The sequence below is a fragment of the Volvox carteri genome (assembly GCF_000143455.1).
Source record: "Volvox carteri f. nagariensis unplaced genomic scaffold VOLCAscaffold_45, whole genome shotgun sequence".
Lineage (NCBI taxonomy): Eukaryota > Viridiplantae > Chlorophyta > Chlorophyceae > Chlamydomonadales > Volvocaceae > Volvox > Volvox carteri.
This window is the reverse complement of record NW_003307588.1, coordinates 205,108-224,164: the sequence shown is the minus strand read 5'-3', so window position 1 is coordinate 224,164 and position 19,057 is coordinate 205,108. Positions and strand designations below refer to the sequence as shown.

Below are 19,057 nucleotides of genomic sequence, written 5' to 3'. Positions count from 1 at the left end.
GGAGCCTTCCCTTGCATATCAGTTGCTGGGTTGGGTGTGCAGCAAGTCTGACTCAGCTGTAACGGTGAACGAAGTCACCGACTGGCGTAAAGGGACAACCGCGGGGACATGGCTGCTGGGACTTCGCCTCCTGGTGGCCTAACCTTCGATGATGCTCTGACAAAATATGTCGGCGAATTCGGGCGTAGCCAGATACGCATTCTCCTTCTGGCATCGCTCTTCTGGATAGGAAATTGTGAGCCGAAACGTTTCCTCATTTGGGTTTCACTATTAATTCACGCTTTCCCTGCCGAAATCCACTTGCTGACGCATTTGCGGTCGAAGCGCAACAACAATAAGCCAATTTGCGTGTGTTTAGACCCCGTTCAACATTTAAGTAGATTCCGGCTGCCCCGCTTTGCTGATCCCCAACCAACAGCCTTGTTCATCCTCTTGATGGTCTTCCACGCCTCGCCTTCGCCGTTGAAAGAGCACTGGTGGCGCTGCATCGACCAAGACGACACGCGTTGTGCCAACGTGTTTGCGCTCAAGGACCCCTCCCGCGATATCTGCGACCTCCCGTCTAGCTCCTGGGTATGGACGCAACAGTCCAAATCAATCATCAGCCAGTTCAACCTCATTTGCGGCGCGTCCTGGAGGAGCCAGTTTGCGAACTCGGGCTTCTTCATGGGCTACCTAATAGGCAGCGGCGTGTTCGGAAGGTATGGTAGGCGCGAGTGCTATAGGCCCTGGTCAACGCAGTTTAAATTTCTTTTCCACGGGGTCCTTCCCCTCCGGGACAAATCCCACTATAACAAGTATTCCCCGGTGTTACCCTAAACCGTAAACTGGGCCATCAGCAAATTACATATGCTTCCTACGTACGGTCCTAAATTCCTGTCACCTGCATCCTGCATGCCGCCGTACAGGGTGGCCAGAGAGGACTTCTCCCGCCCTGCTCTACGTCCGTCCGTTCTCGAGACACCGTTTTTCGCGTTCGATTTAATTAGTTTTCTTTTCTCCCCTTTCTCCCCGACACATTCCCCCCTGACCCACAAATGGCGAATTACGCTCTATCCTTTTCCTACAGCCTTTCCTACTAGGGATTTTGCGCCACATTTCGCCACATTAGTAACTAACCCTGTAGTAACACGGTCCTCCTTCTTTCCTCTTCGCCTTCGCCGCATCAACCCCCAACAGCGTCGCGGACTCTCGTGGCCGCAAGCCCGTCCTCTTCGGTTGCACGGCCCTGGGCGCAATCTTCACCATGGCTGCTGGACTGGCGCCCAACTACGTGGCCTACTTCATCTTCCGGCTCATCACCGGCATCGGTGCGGCGGGGCAAGCCCTCACTGCGTACATCCTGGCCACGGAGAGCGTGGGACCCGGCTGGCGCGGAACTGCTGGTGTTGCGACGCAGCTGTTCTTCATCGTGGGTAGGTGTGGGGGCTTAGGGTTTTCGGAGCGGGGAAACAGGAAGGCGGCTGTACGATGTACGGTACGCATGTGCACGGGGAGCTGGGACAGCTACCTGTGATGGTAGGTAAGGTGTCTTTTCGCTTTTCGGTAATATGGGGTTGTTATTAAGGGATTATAATATAACCCTGTGTCCTTAACACGACGAAGGAGCGCCTTCCAGCGGCGGCAGTATGGCAACGACGAAGATCGATCGTCTGTCAAGGTAGTGATACGAGGTAGTGATACGAGGTAGTGATACGAGGTAGTGATACGAGGTAGTGATACGAGGTAGTGATACGAGGTAGTGATACGAGGTAGTGATACGAGGTAGTGGTAGCCAACCGTTGGTTATCCTGCAACAGCAGCACAACTCCAAAGGAGCCGCAGCACACATGGAGACGCAGTTGGTCACTCGGATGCGGTCTGGTGGCGGACTTACTTTTGAGGGGACTGAGTGGGGGTGAGGGGCCGACGGTGTCCTGAATGCATTAGGGGTGGCGCATGAGGGGTCTTATCAAACAGCGTCCCACGGCTTCCTTGGTGCTCTCCGGTGCATTCACTCATTCATTGCGCTGCCCTTATCACCAACTTGGCTCGTTGGCCGACCAGCACCACCACTACCACTACCAGCACCACCACCACCAGTACCTGTACCATCGCTAATTGTCGTGCCCTCCGCCCTGGGGACATGCAGGCGAGTTCGTGCTCGTCCTTGTAGCGTTCATCGCGCGCCCCTGGCGAGTGCTGTGCTTTGCTTGCGCCGTCGTCAACGCGGCCATGCTGTTCCTCTGGCCGACGCTGCCCGAGTCACCGCGCTGGCTGCTGGTGAAGGGCCGCAAGGACGAAGCCACAGCCATCCTGGCTCGCATTGCGGCTGGAAACCGCCGCGCCATGCCGTCTGAGCCACTCGCAGACCCTGGCGACCGCCGTACAACCGCTACTGCCGCTAGTGCCGCTATAGAGTCGGCGGCGGAGGAGGGCACTCCGCTGCAGCTGGAACAGCACGCCGTGGAAAAGCCGCATCACCACCAGCAGGAACAACAGCAACAGCGCTCGTCGTCGACTTCCCTCAGCTCCGCCCATTCCGTTTCGCTGACGGGAATGTTGCTCAAGGACCGGCGCATGTTGCGTCGCTTTCTCGTGTTGGCGTACGTATGGATGGTGATGTGTATGGCCTACTACGGCATCTCTCTGGCGTTGGGCGGCCTTCCAGGTGCGCCAAGAACGCCAGTGGACGAAAGCACTGGACTTTTGACGGCATTGGACTTTGGCTTCTTGGAAAGCTTGGCTTGTTAGAAACGGGGGGGAAAGCCTTCTTATGCCAAATGTATCAAACGTTAAGAAATTGACTTTGTCCGGTCCAAAGCACCAACTGCCGGAGCCCGATCGGTCTTGGTGGGGAGGTGTGCGATGTGTGGGGAGATATATGGCTTTTTTTTGCATTTGGCTCGTATGGGCACTCGTTACACCTCCGTCTCTGGGTAACTCAACAGAGGTGTAACATACTCATACGCACTCACATACACACATACGCACTCACATACACACATACGCACTCATTCACACTCACTCACTCACTCACACTCACTCACACTCACTCACACTCACTCACACTCACTCACACTCACTCACACTCACTCACACTCACTCACACTCACTCACACTCACCCACACTCACTCACACTCACTCACACTCACTCACACTCACTCATACTCACTCATACTCACTCATACTCACTCATACTCACTCACATTCACTCACATTCACTCACACTCACTCACACTCACTCACACTCACTCACACTCACGCACACTCACGCACACTCACGCACACTCACGCACACTCACGCACACTCACGCACACTCACGCACACTCACGCACACTCACGCACACTCACTCACACTCACTCACACTCTCACTCACACTCACTCACACTCTCACTCACACTCACTCTCACACTCACTCACACTCACTCTCACACTCACTCACACTCACTCACACTCACTCTCACACTCACTCACACTCACTCACACTCACTCACTCACCGTTAAAGCCACATTCGCGGTTGTGAGTCCGTTCAAATCTTGGACGCGAATCTAAGGGACTCGTTTCCACTGCACGTTTTCCAAGATTGACGGCATGCAGCCCATTCTGCCCTTGACTGCGGTTGGGACCATAGGCATACGCAAAGGCATTTGTTTCGTTGAATTCACCTCCGGGGCCACCGGCGCTTTTCCTTTGCGCTTCATTTCACTCGCCCACAGGCTCCATTTACGTGACCTTCATGATAACAGCGGCCGCGGAGCTGCCCTCCAACATTCTGGCGGCATGGATGATCGAGCGTTACGGCCGCCACAACACCATGGCCGCGGGCATGCTGCTGGGAGGCGCCGCCTGCCTCGGCTGCGCCTTCGTACCGGCGGGAGTCGTGTCCGCGTTAATGGCGGCGGTGGGCAAGTTTGGCTGCGCGGGGGCCTTCACGGTGGCGTCCATCTTCACGAGCGAGATGTTCCCCACACTGGTAAGCACGCGGGTGCCTTACGTGCCCGGCCTGTGGGTGTTCATGCAGTGTGCTGGGAGTGCTTCCCATTAAGGGACTTGTGTTCTCTGTGTGTGGGAACCAAGAACTTTCTTTGTATAAATAAGGCCACCTTTATACTTAGCCGGAAGGGGAGTCTGATGTCTTAATCCTAACTCGGGATTCGGCGGTGGGAATGGAATCTGACCTTGGCTGTGAGAGGGATTGCGGGAGGGACCTCTGGCTCTAGCCTGTACAGCGCCGCCGAGTTCCAATGCGAAGCTTTACCGGAATAGTTCGCGGTGGTCCTCGATCGTCGGTCAAGCAGTTGGTTGCCTTTGGGTACCTTTCCGTCTGTCTGCCTTCCTGGTTGTTTCTGGTCACAACCTCTCCGGCTGCTGGTATCCCCATCGGTCACATGTAGGTCCGCAGCGCCGTTCTGGGGGCTGAGAACGAGGCGGCACGTGTGGGCGGCATCTCTGCGCCGTTCATTGTACTTGTGGGGATTAGCACGGGCCAGGCCGCCATGCCCTTCATCATCTTTGGAGTAACTTCGCTTGTGGCGGGAGTGGCCATCTTCACGCTGCCGGAGACACTGGGCACCACGTTGCCGGACACCATGTCAGGTGAGCAAAGATGGCGTGGGCTGTGGGCGGGGGAAGCTGGGCTGTGGGCGGGGGGAGCTGGGCTGTGGGCGGGGGGAGCTGGGCTGGGATTGTGGCTCTCGGCTGCGACATGTCCCGTTTTGTTGGCAGCGAGCCGCAGTGTGCGTTTCCCCTCCTGCGCGATTGTGTTGTCACACGGCCGTTTTAGTCACGGCCCCTCTCCCTCCCCCGCCACCCCGTTCTGCCTGGCGCCACGCACCCGTTCCGCTGTCGCCCTGGCAGACATGGTCGGCATCCAGTCCATCTTCACCACTCAGCCCTGGCGCCGCGGCGGCTGGCGGCAGACGCTCAGGGAGATGTTCCGAGTCCGGGGCGGCCCGCCGGTTGGCGCTGCTGGTTCACCCGCCAAGAACCGCTCTAGTGCTACCTCGATCTCTGTGCATGCTGAGACGCCAAACAGGGTCCAGGGTGGGCAATCAGCCTCTGGGGTTGGGGCCGCAGGTGGAGGTGACGAGCTACCGCCTCGGCTTGAGCTTGCAGGTGGTGAATTTCATTTGGCAGCGGAGCGATTTCCTGACACCGAAGCTGTGGGGCTCGGGGATGACCATCACCGTCATCATCACCATCGCCACCACCACCACCATCCTCATCACGGCCACCTCAACGGCCATGGCGTCGGCGTCAGCGCAGGCTTGGATGGCCGTAACGACAGCGATCACGCTGGCGGCGGCGGGGGCAGCAGCAGCGGCAGCGGCTATGTAAAGAACGAGGAACGGCATGCGCTGCTGCACGCGGCAACCTCCAGATCGGACATCCTGGGGCCCCAGCGCGCGACTGGTTGGGAGCGCGGCGTTCAGGACGAGCCCATGGTGGCGGGCTACCGCCGCGGCGCAACAACAGACAGCATCGTCGTCGGCAGCACGCGGGGGACTGCAGAGGGGACTGACCGGCAGACAGGTCCCTCCAGAGCCAGCTACTTTGAACATAAGCGAGAGGAGCTGCGACGGTTTCCCTGAGGGCATTTTTCTAGCTGGCACGTTCCTGAGTTTTGTTTCAGATAACGGAGTTCGGTTTTTAGGGTTTTCAACTGCCATTGCTGTTTGTGATGTGTACCTTTGCCGATTTCGTTGCGTGCCTCGTGGTATGTATGTGTGTATGTATGGGATGTTGATTTTTGGGTTTTCTCTTCGCGCCGCTGTTTTTTGTCTGGTTGGAAAGTTGGAAACACATTTGGCGATGTGGATGGTGGTCAGGCGCTGGAGTGATGCATGCATATGGCTTCACCGTCGCGGCTTATTGCCGTTGCTCGACGAGCGGAAGTACCGCGGTATAAAGGATGGTGGGCTGGTGATCCATGAACAACTGCATGATGGACCGCAGGACGTTAATCATGTTGCGTGTCAGCGTTCCTACCGATGTGATTATTGTCTTCCGTACCAACGGAATCTAGGCCTACGGACTCCGGACTCAGTTAAGGCTGCTTTATTGAGTGTACGGAATTCAGCAAAGTTGTTACTAGAGTGGACGTGACGTCTTATTCAGTCGTAGCGCAGCATTGTCGTGGCTACTTGTGTGGTCAAGGTAAAGGAAGGGAAGATGTGTATCATGCGAGTTGAGTGGTGGGAGGGAGAGGGGGAAACGTGCGACGGACATTCATGGTTGTGGTATTCCTGTGATATGACGATGTGCATCCTTTTATGGATGTGCGGAGAGCGTTCCGTGGCAGCGAACCGGGGTGAGCTGAGCTGCAATCTGGACCTGTTGTCTAAGACTAGACTCTTTCCTCGGATGACAGCAGTTGCCTCCTGCGAGCTTTTCATTAAAGCTAGCTGATTGCCCCTGCGTGCTGTTGATTTAAGAGTGTCAAAATACCAGTTTCCGCTTGCGTGCCGGCGGCCTCGGGTACCATTGATTGACGCGCGCGTGTGTGTATGTATGTTTGTGTATGTGCGTGTTACACCTCGGTAGCGTTACCCAGAGAGGTGTAACGAGTGCCCATACGAGCTAGCAGAGGCCCAAGAGCCTAGGAGCCGCAAGTTAGGTGCAAGTCATGATGTGATTCTTAGACTCCTTGTTATACTTGGCGCTAGGGCCAAGCACGAGTCAGGACCGCTAATTAATAAGTCTATGTGCTATGCGGGTTGCAACTTTCCCGTCTGTGATAGACTCCGATGTCGAGCAAAAGGTTTTGTTCCCAAAGGATAGAGATCCCTCGGCTGCGCAAGGTAGCACCGGTCGAACGGCAATTTTACAGCGTATGCATCCCGCGTGTTCTGAACATGTGTGTACAAGAGCCCGTGGCACTTGAATGTGAGTCTGTCTCTTTTGAATATCCGGGCTGAGTGGACCAGAAGTGCTGCGTCGTGTGGTGTTGGTTGGTAATTCATTATGGGTCGCTTTCTGGTGACCTGTTCTGTGCCTGGCGTTGTTGAAAGTCGGTGCTGCGGAGTCCATGATACGGACCAGCACCGCCGCACCGCCGTGAAAGGTGGCTTAAAGATGTACTCGTACTCGTATCCCTCCTTTGCGCCGGGTAAGTCTTCCGTGTGCGCCGCTGTAGCAGCTGCAGCTCAGCGATTATGAACCCACGTCATGTCTTGTCAATTAACGCGAATTCCTGGTTTGTTTAGTACGAACCCATCAGTTTTTCCGTTGACAGGAAACTCTCTCAATATTTTCCATGTTCGTGGCGCTTACCTTGGTTCATGGTGGCGACCTCTGTGACGGTTGGTGAACGGATGACTAAGCGAGCGATTAGTGAGCGACGAAGAGGAGGAAGAGGGTGGCTTGCGGTCGCTACTTGGCGGCAGGCCCAACTTTTTGCGCTGCCAAGCCACTGGTGGTGTCGACGTAATGGTAAACAAATGCCACCGTTTCCCCCGGACATTAGGATGGATGCTGTTCGGTTGTTGTAGTTTGCGGGGCTCAAGTTCTGCCAGGGGGAAATCTTATTTTAGGCGTAGTCGAAAATGTGTTTGAAGAGGGGTTGGTTGTTGTATTGAGCTGCTGTTTGCTCGGTGGTGTTTCGTCTTGCCTAATTATCTTCCTGGTGTTCTCGGACTCGGCTGCTGGTCGATACGAGCTCTCTTTACCAGAGCAGCTGCTAGCTGCCGCTGTTATTGTCCATTGGTCAGCGGTGTGGGTCTGGCGACCTTTCTTTGTAATCTTCAACTCATTTCGGTCTTATCATCCGCAGCTCATTTCGTCAGTTCTTCTGGTGTTGGTTGCTGTAGACATGCCGCCCTTTGACCATCTGCGCACGACCGCTGACTGCGACCGAGAGCTGGTCTCCTTCCCACCGCTCTCATCGGATGAACTCGACATATTGCAACGGGTAGAAGATCAGCTTTTGGCCATCGACGAGGCGTTGGCGACAGACCTCGGCCAGCAGGAGCAGCATCTGCCCGCGCAGGCTTCGAAATCAGCCAAGGACGCCCACACAGCCAAACTCGAGTCCATTCGGCGCAAGCATGAGTCACAGCGTTCGAGGCTCCTTCGAGCCAACCCGTGACACCACACACGCCACACAGACGCCTCCTTATCCCCGAGGAGGGGGCCGATATCGCAGTGCGCACCCCGTCTATCGCCCGACGGGGAGGGCAGCTCTAACACCGGCTCGCGGACAAGGCAGGTACGACCCAACACAGGGCAACGTGGAGTAGTCCCTCCCCAAAACACTGACAGGCGCACTAAGCAAGGCACGCCGCACTACAAACTCGGCCTCTTCACGACACGCACGCAAGGCCCAACGGGGACGAGGTGCACAAGCGGCCCCTTATGGAACTCACGTTGGCTAACCGTCACACAGACGCCTCCTTATCCCTGAGGAGGGGGCCGATATCGTGGTGCACACCCCGTCTATCGCCCGACAGGGAGGGCAGCTCTAACGCCGGCTCACGGACAAGGCAGGTACGACCCAACACAGGGCAACGCGGAGTAGTCCCTCCCCCAAACACTGACAGGCGCACTAAGCAAGGCACGCCGCACTACAAACTCGGCCTCTTCACGACACGCACGCAAGGCCCAACGGGGACGAGGTGCACAAGCGGCCCCTTATGGAACTCACGTTGGGCAGCGACGTCCGCCTGTTGTTGGGCGCCGGCCGCCTTGATGGTATGCCCCCAGACCCCGGCCGCTCCGGTGGCGTTCCAGGGAGGGGGCAAGCGGCGGCCGGCGCCTCCGTGATCTACACTGATGCCGGTGCCCCACAGGTGCCCGCCCGCAAGCGTGCCCGAGCCCTGTCGACCGCTGCCTGCTGCTGGTCCCGGGGCATGGCCTGCGTCATCCTCACCCACCCTTGGGAGGGGGTGCCAGCCTTGCAGCGGAACGCCGGAGACGAGCTGAAGTTTACGCTCTTGAATCGCGAGCTGAGCGGCATCGCGAGTCTGGAGGGCCCCCACACGCTGCGGGTTAGAGCTGCCCTCCCCGTCGGGCGATAGACGGGGCGCGCACCGCGATACCGGCCCCCTCCTCGGGGATAAGGAGGCGTCTTGCTGACGTTTAGCCCAGTTCGAGGACCCCCACACGCTGCGGGTTAGAGCTGCCCTCCCCGTCGGGTGATAGATGGGGCGCACACCGCGACATCGGCCCCCTCCTCGGGGATAAGGAGGCGTCTGTGTGACGTTTAGCCCAGTTGGAGGGCCCCCACACGCTGCGGGTTAGAGCTGCCCTCCCCGTCGGGCGATAGATGGGGCGCGCACCGCGATATCGGCGGTCGCTACTTGGCGGCAGGCCCAACTTTTTGCGCTGCCAAGCCACTGGTGGTGTCGACGGAATGGTAAACAAATGCCACCGTTTCCCCCTAGACATTAGGATGGAATGCTGTTCGGTTGTTGTAGTTTGCGGGGCTCAAGTCCTGCCAGGGGGAAATGGATGACATGATAAATTCATTGACTAGGGTTTGGTGTCCGATGTGTCCTCATGCACGTAATTTCCTGACATTTCTTAATCCCGCGGATGAATGTTGTGAGCCAGGCCAGGTTTGTTCGTCCAAACTGCGTAAGCTAAAAGGTGCAGGTTTGGACCTGATTGCCGCTGCCAGTAGGCCTTGTTTCGCTCGTCAAGGCTGTCTGTCCATAGGCAAACCTGAACCCGGCCATCACACCCGACGGAAAAGTTAGAGCTTAAACAAAACAAACTCGGTCTCAAACCCCCAACCCCAACCGAATTATTAAGGCCTGTACTGAGCTGCGGTTGGGTGCAGTCAGTACACACTCCTGATATTTTAGCTTTTTTCCGATGAGGACGTTCGACGGTTTCCCGACGAACAGCTTTTCAAAGTTCGAAGGCCGTCAACTTCTTCAACGCACACGAATCCTGGATTGTATATCTTACACAGCTTGTGATTAATGTACATGGGCCAGACAAGGCATGTTGCCGGCAAAATGCATAGACAAGCATTGGACACAAAGCATTCCACGGCCCATCCTGGAGATACGCGGCACTAAGTGAAACCATGATACACAGATCTGTCATTTGCAACACGTGGCGGAACGACATCGTCGCGATCATGCGACAAACCTTGGCACAAATATAAGGGCACGTTCCAGCACCCAACGTCAGGCGGCATTACACAACGGAACATATGCTACCCTCGCACGCAAGAGGTAAAACCTCTCCAAGCCTCGGCGATGGCTCAAAAAGGAAGGCATTCGCCTGAAGTCGCTGCTGTGTAAAATTCAAGAAGCAAAAGTCAAGCAAGAATCCATACGCCCCCTGCATGTATGCAAGTCTTCAAAAGTGTTACACTTGACGCAGGAGGCCCTTCAGGCTTCCATGCTCAATTTGCACATGTTAGGGGAGTTTTATCCTCCTACGCACGCTCGCCGCGAATGCGACGCGCCAGCTGGATGTCCTTGGGCATGATGGTGACGCGCTTGGCGTGGATGGCGCACAAGTTGGTATCCTCGAACAGGCCCACCAGGTAGGCCTCAGCGGCCTCCTGGAGTGCCAGAACTGCCTGGGTCTGGAAGCGCAGATCGGTCTTGAAGTCCTGAGCGATCTCACGCACAAGGCGCTGGAAGGGAAGCTTGCGAATGAGCAGCTCAGTGCTCTTCTGGTACTTGCGAATCTCGCGCAGCGCGACTGTTTGTTCCCGCAAGGGAAAAGGCATCAGCAAGGAAAGGGGGACGCAGTTGTAACGTCAAGGCAAAGGGATTCGCAACACGATGGGCAGGGTCGGGGGTGTGGCACATTGTGCCGCCCCGCTGCAGTAGAAGGGCGGAGTGGAGGTCGAAGAGGAGCTGCATCTTAAAACCATGGTCTCCCATCCCGTCGACATGTAAGAATCCTTGGTCAGACGATAAGAGGCTGTCAGATATTATCAAATGCCTGTATACAGTGGTTAAGAGCCCCAAACAGAACTACCTGTGTCCATGCTTCATATGCGCAGCGGTTATATATAACTTTCCGTGTGGCAGACAAATATAAGGCTTTAGCATTAATATGGCCATTATTTACCGGTGCCGGGGCGGTAGCGGTGCGGCTTCTTCACACCGCCCGTCGCAGGAGTCTTGCGCGCTGCCTTCGTAGCAAGCTGCTTGCGAGGCGCCTTACCACCAGTCGATTTACGGGCCGTCTGCTTGGTGCGAGCCATCTTTAACAGCTAGCAAGGAGTAAACGTAGATTTGGGGGACGGTGTCGTAACAAGGAGTCAAAAGACGCCAAAACCTAGCCCAAGGGACTCCAGATAATTAAGGATAGTTACAGTTAAAAACTCTGGGTTATCAGGTCGACGGTAAAGAACGGGATGGTGCTTTATATTGCCGTACTTTCCACCGGGGCCTCATGGGTCATGGCTCATAGGGCGTGATATCATATGAACAGCTTTTCGCGCAGGCTTGATCAAATACAAAGATTACATGGAGCGGACCTGCGCTGCTTGCTATACCATGCAGGCTAGCTACTATTGGTTTCTCTCTGACCTGGTTGATGCATTGTCGAATGATGGACACCCTCAAGCAACCTGTTGCAACTTTTGCCCCTCTTGTATTGCGGATACGATGCGTGTAACTCAGTGCGCGGCTATATGCGAATCGGTACCCATGCGGCATACCGCGTGCTGCTTTATTGACAGGCTCATTTAATTAGTACGCTATAGGTAGTCGCTGGTCTTGGTCTCCTTGAAGCCGCTGCTGCAGTGGCAGTTGGATCTGCTTTAACGCTGCGTTGGCTGCATGGCCGGCCTGACACTTTCCCACTTGCTCTGCACAATCAGCCAACAATTCACCATCGCATAATGCCGCTGCATACCGACCGCTGCATTGGGTCGTATGGCATGGATTTTAACATTCAGTAAACTTGTCCAAAATCCTACCAAAGGCAAATGCAGGTTTCCTTAGCATATTTACTAAAAATCACGCCATTTTCAGTTTTAATATGTAAATCCATAATATTAGACCTATTTGTAATGTGTCAATCAGCCTGTCGGAAGGCCGATTGGTGGCTGAAATAGAGCTTTTCCAAGTCGTGGATGTCCTTTAACACAAAATTGATGGCCTTGAACGCGGTCCCGTCATAGCTCATGGGTTAAAAGTGTTACCATTCTGTTGAGGAAGGGCCCAAAGGAAGTGAACTGGCGATGCGTGTTTCGCCCAGGCACGCAGGCATGCAAGCAAGCAGGGGACGGAGCATTCGAATCTGCTAGTTGTGCCACGCGTGGGAGCATGCACAGACATATTTTTTTTGGTACTGAAGCTCGGGGTCCTAGACCGTAAGCGGGGTCCAGGACGTCGCAGCTGTGGACAGGGCCAGCCACTCGCGTAGTTTCCGGCTTTTTACTAATTCCCTCTGATATAATGCTGCCAGGCCAACCACTCGACTGGAAGCCATCCTTGGCTTGGACAGACAAGCTAGCTCGGGCGAAAGTGACGACCTCAGCCACCTTAACGGTTCGAACGGTTGACTCCGTACGTTAACGTTGTTACTTGCGACGTAGCCGATGTAAGCAGCTGTTGGGTAATTCTCCATATATAGTCCATCACCAGAGCGTTTTGGGGTGTTAGCCTTCCTGTTTGCCGTACCAGTCGTCCCGAAACATGAATAATCTTTCACATATCGCACGCTAACATCGGCGGTGTCATTATGGAAGCAGAAGTGCAAAACTTGTTGTGTCACTGTGGACTATATTCTGCACGCATTAGTGCTGCTGTCTTTCTCCGCCGACACGGGCCCAGCTCGGCAGCATAAGGTCGTATCATCGTCTGTCCACGCTGTAATAATTCCGTTCTGTCGGTATCATGGCGCCCCGAAAGCCGATCATTGGCGTCATGGGACCAGGGCAGACGAATGTGCACACGGAGCCTGTCGACAAGCTTGTGGAACTAGCAACTGAGCTTGGCAAGCAAATCGCATCACACGACTGGATTTTGCTGACCGGTGGACGCAGTCTGGGTGTTATGGACGCGGCATGTCGTGGCGCTAAGAGTGCTGGCGGAATCACCGTTGGCATCCTCCCTGGCCCCGATGCAAGTGATATTAGCGGTGAGCCAGGCAATGATCCGGATACCTTCTTCTTGCGTTATAATACAAACGTCGGAGGGGATGCATATGCAAAGGTTCGCTGCCATGTCGATGCTTGATGACGGACGGCTGACTGCCTACCTTGGCAACCCCCAGCCAGGCAGCCTCGTCCATGCCGGGAGAACAGATGACAGAACCCCCCCACACACGCAAAGAGCAAACTGCTGGTTGTACCTTCTCACGGAAGGATGTAGGTGTGAATCCTGGCGCATGCTAATATGGTCCTTCAACCCTCTTCGCAAATGTTTCTCTCGATCTTTATATTCTTCCACTTGGCTAGACACACACGCAGCTGTTACCATTCATCCTAGAATGACATACATCCGGTAAACTGAGTTTGCACGTATGCATACAATGGCCTTGAGATCTTCCTTCGTTGTTTACCCTTTTCCGAGTGCCCAATGCCTGCGTCGCCTGCGCGGTGGTGTGCGTGGACGTCTCTCCGAACCTCAGCAAAGAAGACAGAGCGACCAGTGTCCTCTTCATGTGCTACTTCTCGCGTATGTTCTTCCTGCCGCAGACGCCGTCGACATTCCTATCGTCACGGGCCTGGGCTCAGCACGCGACAATGTGAATGCGCTGTCGTCTTCTGTGGTGGTGGCAGTGGGCATGGGCCCCGGCACCGCAGCGGAGGTTGCGCTGGCCCTCAAGGCCCGCAAGCCCGTCATTCTCCTTGCCACGCAGGTGAGCACCCACCCGGGCTGATCACTGCTGGGGGGCTCATGAAGCTTTTTATATGGTCTGAGCCGCGATGGTGGGGGAAGTGGTGATGGTGATCCGAGAGATTAAACCTCCTGAAGCGAACTCTCCGTAGGTGTCGTGAGTGTCAATACTACAACCCTTGCAATTATTTTGCTACTGCCGTACATGCTGCCTACGCTAATGTTGTCGTGACGGCTGCAGGTACTGTGCCGATCCGGCCCACCCGCTCTCCCATTCCACAAACGTGCCGCCATGACTGATTAACTTTTATTTTTATAAGTCATCCAGGGGTGTGTAGAAGCGATAGGTCCTCATAGTGAATATGGGTAGCTGGGTTCCAAGCCGAACCAGCTCAACCCAGGTATCAACCAGTGCACTGTCCCAACGTCCCCCCCTTTCGCAGCCCGAGGCTGAGAAATTCTTCATAAGCCTCGATGCCAGCCTGGTCCACGTTGCGGAGAATGTGGAGGCGGCCATCGTACAGGTGAAGGCGCTGCTGGCCACGCAAGCAACAGAGGCGCAGGCAGCGGAGGCGTAAAAGGAGCTCGGGGCCTCCGACGGGCAACACAGCAACTGGCAGGTTGCGTTCCGTGGGAACTGACACCACGGAGCCGCAATGCTCAAAACTCAGGAGGAGGAGGAGGAGGAGGAGGAGGAGGAGGACAAGAAATTGTGCATGCGGAGCGCACACTTTTGTTTCCGTTATTAAAGAAGGAACTAGTAAGCCATAATAAGAAGATAAGTGAACGTGTGATGCCTGCGGGGATGTGTGTGCATGCGTACGTGTATGTGTATGTGTATGTGTGCGTATGAACATGGAACGGTGAGGCAGTCAGATGCAGCGTGTTGGTTGGGTAGCAGCTCGCGCCGCACAGCAATCGGCATCGTTAAATTGGAGAGGCATGTCGGCATCATGAACTGGAAACGTGCTGTCCTAGGGGGCACGGCTATGTCCCAGCTCATTACGGTCTGCGTGGCGTTAGGGGCACGATGGAAACTTTTCATGAGGATTTGTTTTCTGAAGTATTGGGTTATTGATTGGTTGGAGTGTGCGGCAAGAGTGCGCCTGTAACGATTTGTCCGCCATCGCGCGCTGATGGGTCTGGTCGAACTGCACGCGTGTGTGCGGTGTGTGCGCAGAAGATGTCGTTAAGCGGCCTGATTGTTTCAGGAAATATTATGGTTACAAGAAACGAGGAAACTCCGGATGACTTCGGGATTGCACTGCCACCGGTGATTGAGTTACAATTCGTTCAGGGTTGCGATGATGGCTGTGACGCCAACAAGTTATTGATCGCTGGCTGTTTGTGGCGGCGGAAATGCGGCGATTGCACCAACTCCGGTGTTTGGTAGGACTACCGGACCTAAACGTAACGCCGAATGGGGAAATTGTGTGTTTCGGTGGCAAGTTTACCATACTCCCCTGCGCTGCCAAGCATTTTTTTGCGTACCCCTTATCACCATACGACCTAGTAGTGATACAGAATAGCCCTGCGATAAATTCACGTGTGTTTCAACGGGTTGGCTTCTTCATTCCCAACATTTCGCACGACATTGTCAGGCACTAAATACAGGATGCGTACACAAATTTTGCATCGGTGAAAGGAAAAGTTGCGTGAGGAGCGCGATGCTCACAAGCGGCATCAAAACACTTATGTGCTCTTCAGCCATCCATCGAGAAACGTGCCGTACAGGACAAACCATGGCAAAGTTCATTTACTATAGGAAAGGTCGCGCTCCATAGTGTGAGAGACTTCCTGTAAGAAGTCAAACTGTAAGGAAATGGACGGGCAGCCACAGCAAAAGAAGAGAAAATGGGACGTTCCTGGGTCTGCGCCAATGCCTGCAGCTATAACTGTGCCTATTTCATTAACTCAAGGCATGGGCATTGCTACTGTTGGAGCAACAGCTGCTTCAGCGCCTGCTGTGGATATCGCACTTGCTCAGGCTGCTGCTGCAGCTCTCTTCAGCAAATATCACCCCGGGGCACAGGTAACGAAACCAAATATGATCTCAAGGATACTAAAGGGTTGCAAATTCGCCGACCAAATTGCTGCTGGCTTTCCATGGCGCTGGGCCAGAGTTATGGCAAGATCTGCGTTGCGCCAACCCGAATAATCTTTCAGTTGTATCCCCTCCTGAAGTGTGCATCGCGGCATGCTTTCTAAACCCGATGCAGACTAAGACAGCTGCTCCTGCGGTATCAGCACCATCAGCGCCCCCGGAACCCAAGCCGGTAGACATAACCCGTGAGGTGTTCATCAACGATGCCCCCACCGGTGTGCGCATCCATCTGACCAAGCGGGGAGTCCAGGACGAAATCCAGGCGCGCACAAACACAATCATCGTTACCCGCGGACGTTACTATCCCCCCGGCGTGGTGCCTGATGGCAAGGAGAAGCCTCTGCATCTACTGGTCAAACCAGGAGCTCAAGCCGGCACGGTACGTCAGCTGCCGGCTGGCAGCTTTTCAGCTCAAACTTGTGGCGTCAACCCGCGCGTTTGGGGCATGCACATTAGTCCCCAGATGCAGCGGCATGGAGGGATTTGCCCTGCACCAGGAGCAGGTCCGGATTAACAAGGAATCGTTGCACTTTTTAGCTGTGCTCCGAATTAGATTTCCTGAGATGAAATCGGCTCAGAGCTCACTTTCACATATTTCCGTGTGGAAAGCGCTCTCAGTAATCCAGAATCCATTTGGCGCAAGCGGCTTTGTGTGCGGAGGCGCGCATGTTTGGCTGCCTCAGCCATGCGTCGCAGCATCCTTCCCCACATGCCCATACCGCCCCACGTGCCCCGGCCTGTGCCGACTCTCACTCTCACCTGTCCTTTGCCCGCTCCAAGGGTGCCCCGCCCACCCCCCAACGTTTCCACTTCGCATTGCGCATATGACCTCCCCCCCGCCTTTCCCAATTCTCGTCCTCGTACCTGATACCCTCCTTGGTACATTGCCCATGTACCGCCCGGCGGCTTTTGCGGTGCGCGTTTCCCGAAGGTTCGCCCTCTCGTTTCCTCCCTTTTCCCTACCTCTTTTCCCCTACCTCTAACTTAACCTCGTTATGTATGTTTTCGCATCTTCTCATGCTCTTCACAGACCGACGAGCAGAAGCAGCAGGCCGTCAACAACGCCGTGTCGGACATACAGCGGATCCTGCAGGGCATGCCCAACAACCGCCCACCGCCGCCGGGGCACCTCCACCACCACTCACCGCCGCCGGGGCAGCACGTACCCGCGCCGCCCTACGGCGCCCCGCCACATCACCAGCCGCCACCGTACGGCGCACCGCCGCTACCGTACGGCGCTCCTCCGCCGGGCTACGGCTACCCGCCTCCCGCGGCGCCACCGCCATATCACCCAAATCAGCCGCCGCCGCCTGCGACGGCGCCGCTGCAGGTGGCGGCAGCAGCCCCAGGCTCTGTCCCGCCTGTTGGGCCTGCAGGCACCGCCACCAGCTGCGTCATCTACACGGGCATCACGCAGCCGGGGTCATTCCCGGTGGCCGACAAGATTAAGGGCCCGGGTACGTGGGGCCCGATTAGGGAATGTGTCTGTGTGTGGATTGTGTGTGTGTGTGTATTGGTGGTCCATGCAATCAGCTGCAGTGTGCACTCTTCCAACTGTTTTTTTCTTCTGCATGCCTCGCAATATCCGTATACATGTCTGGTTATCGTCATGGCTGTGTCACCATGGGACGGCGCAGTGCCATGCAGCATAATACTCATGCTGCCAGCATGTGGGCCAGTACTGCAGTGGGAGTCCGTCTCCGTCCCACCTCCGGTTGTTGCTTCTGTTGCTGTGCTGTCATGTTACTGCTGCCGCCTGTCGGTGGTGGCCTGGTGACTGTCCGTCCAACCCACTGCCTACTGCTATTGCCTACACCCCGGACGCGGACGCCGCACCCACGCTGTGGGGACACCGCACCGACAGGCGCATCCTATCTCCAACACGTCGCCAACGCAACGGGCGCGACGGTGCAGCTTCGAGGCCAGGGCTCGGGCGACGCCGAGGGGTGCGTGAGCGCGGTTCCTGGCTCGGGACCTGGGCGGGCTCGGGCCGTGCGTTCTGTCTGTGTCCCCCCCCCCCTCCATCCTGTTGCGGGCTGTTTGGGGCTCCTGGTTGGGCCCCTTCTACCTTCACGCGCCATGCGGGGCCGACCGGCAATCGTGTGATGTTGATGTGAGTGTGTATTTCCCTGTCTGTCCGCGCTGACCTTACCTGACTGGCTTGCAGGCCCGACCGGCTGCACGTCTACATCACCGCCAACACTCCGAAGGCACTGAAGGACTCTGAAAGGTGGGGGGTCTTTGGCGTTTAGGGTTTCGGAGGGCTTTGGCTGGTGGTGGTGGTGGTGGTGGTGGTATTGCAGCTGGTGGTGCGCTCAACCAACCACATGAGCCGACTCGACCGGTGACGTCTACTGGTTAACTGACTTAATACATATGAGAGGGGGCATGCGGGCCTGTGGCTGTATAAATAGCGCGGATGGCCTCGGTTGCTATCTTCTGGCAAGGGAGATTGTGATTGCCGTCATACGCTCCATCAAATCTGTGTGCATGTGGGTGAAAGCGGCAAAAGTTTTCGTACCGTACAAATTGTCGTACACATGCAGTCTCGTCCTGGATCTTCTGCGGACCGTCGTGGAGGAGTTTAAGCGAACCAACCCCTCCCTGGCGCATACCGTACAACCCCCAGCTGTCGTACCGACGGTGGTGCCACAGCCGCAGCCACCGTATGGGTCGGCGGCACCGCCGCCGTATCCTCCGCCGTACGGCGCAGCTCCACCGGCAGGCACGCCGCCGTACTATCCAGCGCCTGGGCACCCGTACTATCCGCAGCCTGGGGTTCACCCTCCTCTGCAGCTGCAGCCGTACGGCACAGCCCCGCCGCCATACGCAGCCCTGCCGCCACCGCATCCTGGTGCGCCAGCACCGTATCCCTACTCGCATCCGGGAGGCGCTGCTCCCGGTGCTCCGCCTCCCTCGCAGCCCTACCCATACGCGCCGCCAGGTGCGGCTGGAGCGTACGGCGCCCCGCCGCCGCTGTCTTCACAACCTTTTCCATCTCAGCCGCAACAGCAACAGCCGCAGGTCGCACCTGGGGTTGTTGGTGCACCAACGCCGCCGGCAGCCATGCCAGGTGCGGCACTGCCAGCAGCACACACGGCACCGGCGGCGCCTGGTGCGGCGACGGCGGCGACGGCACATACGGCGGCGCCGTATGGCGCGCCGCATGCCGCCGCATCGGCGGTGGCGCCGACACCGGCCAGCGCGTCG

General features: G+C 56.3%; 5 protein-coding genes across 5 annotated transcripts in view; 4 read left to right on the top strand and 1 right to left on the bottom strand.

The window, feature by feature from the left end:
- Positions 1-435: 435 nt before the first annotated feature.
- VOLCADRAFT_95576 (uncharacterized protein) lies at positions 436-5,577 on the top strand (the record flags this gene model as incomplete). The annotated part of the gene is made up of 7 exons (XM_002954728.1): positions 436-701; positions 1,180-1,415; positions 2,132-2,650; positions 3,703-3,959; positions 4,381-4,582; positions 4,844-5,029; positions 5,252-5,577. The coding sequence occupies 7 exons, from the start codon at positions 436-438 to the stop codon at positions 5,575-5,577; spliced, it is 1,992 nt and encodes a 663-aa protein (XP_002954774.1).
- Positions 5,578-6,949: 1,372 nt separating this feature from the next.
- VOLCADRAFT_95575 (uncharacterized protein) lies at positions 6,950-9,000 on the top strand (the record flags this gene model as incomplete). The annotated part of the gene is made up of 3 exons (XM_002954727.1): positions 6,950-7,094; positions 8,092-8,192; positions 8,773-9,000. 3 exons carry the CDS (start codon positions 6,950-6,952, stop codon positions 8,998-9,000), a joined length of 474 nt encoding a protein of 157 aa, XP_002954773.1.
- Positions 9,001-9,867: 867 nt separating this feature from the next.
- On the bottom strand, positions 9,868-11,283 carry hstH3-11 (histone H3). The gene is made up of 2 exons (XM_002954673.1): positions 11,021-11,283; positions 9,868-10,645 (listed from the first exon to the last, which is right to left on the bottom strand). The coding sequence occupies exons 1-2, from the start codon at positions 11,154-11,156 to the stop codon at positions 10,374-10,376; spliced, it is 408 nt and encodes a 135-aa protein (XP_002954719.1). The 5' UTR covers positions 11,157-11,283; the 3' UTR covers positions 9,868-10,373.
- Positions 11,284-12,648: 1,365 nt separating this feature from the next.
- VOLCADRAFT_109938 (uncharacterized protein) lies at positions 12,649-14,868 on the top strand. The gene is made up of 3 exons (XM_002954726.1): positions 12,649-13,042; positions 13,602-13,765; positions 14,187-14,868. The coding sequence occupies exons 1-3, from the start codon at positions 12,799-12,801 to the stop codon at positions 14,319-14,321; spliced, it is 543 nt and encodes a 180-aa protein (XP_002954772.1). The 5' UTR covers positions 12,649-12,798; the 3' UTR covers positions 14,322-14,868.
- Positions 14,869-15,956: 1,088 nt separating this feature from the next.
- Positions 15,957-19,057, top strand: part of VOLCADRAFT_95571 (uncharacterized protein) — a gene marked incomplete at both ends in the record, with an annotated part of 5,776 nt that continues 2,675 nt past the window's right edge. The window contains 6 exons of the mRNA XM_002954725.1: positions 15,957-16,226; positions 16,878-17,304; positions 17,712-17,793; positions 18,015-18,077; positions 18,477-18,791; positions 18,851-18,920. Coding sequence (XP_002954771.1) covers positions 15,957-16,226; positions 16,878-17,304; positions 17,712-17,793; positions 18,015-18,077; positions 18,477-18,791; positions 18,851-18,920 — 1,227 coding nt within the window. The remainder of the gene's footprint in view (positions 16,227-16,877; positions 17,305-17,711; positions 17,794-18,014; positions 18,078-18,476; positions 18,792-18,850; positions 18,921-19,057) is intronic.

What these genes read in the sequence shown, in the direction of transcription:
- hstH3-11 (XM_002954673.1), bottom strand. Translation starts at nt 11,156, where the DNA reads ATGGCTCGCACCAAGCAGACGGCCCGTAAATCGACTGGTGGTAAGGCG. An exon ending in CCGCTACCGCCCCGGCACCG is followed by an intron (nt 10,646 to 11,020) that starts GTAAATAATGGC and finishes GGGAACAAACAG; the next exon opens with TCGCGCTGCGCGAGATTCGC.
- VOLCADRAFT_109938 (XM_002954726.1), top strand. Translation starts at nt 12,799, where the DNA reads ATGGCGCCCCGAAAGCCGATCATTGGCGTCATGGGACCAGGGCAGACG. An exon ending in CGATGCAAGTGATATTAGCG is followed by an intron (nt 13,043 to 13,601) that starts GTGAGCCAGGCA and finishes TTCCTGCCGCAG; the next exon opens with ACGCCGTCGACATTCCTATC. An exon ending in TCATTCTCCTTGCCACGCAG is followed by an intron (nt 13,766 to 14,186) that starts GTGAGCACCCAC and finishes CCCCTTTCGCAG; the next exon opens with CCCGAGGCTGAGAAATTCTT.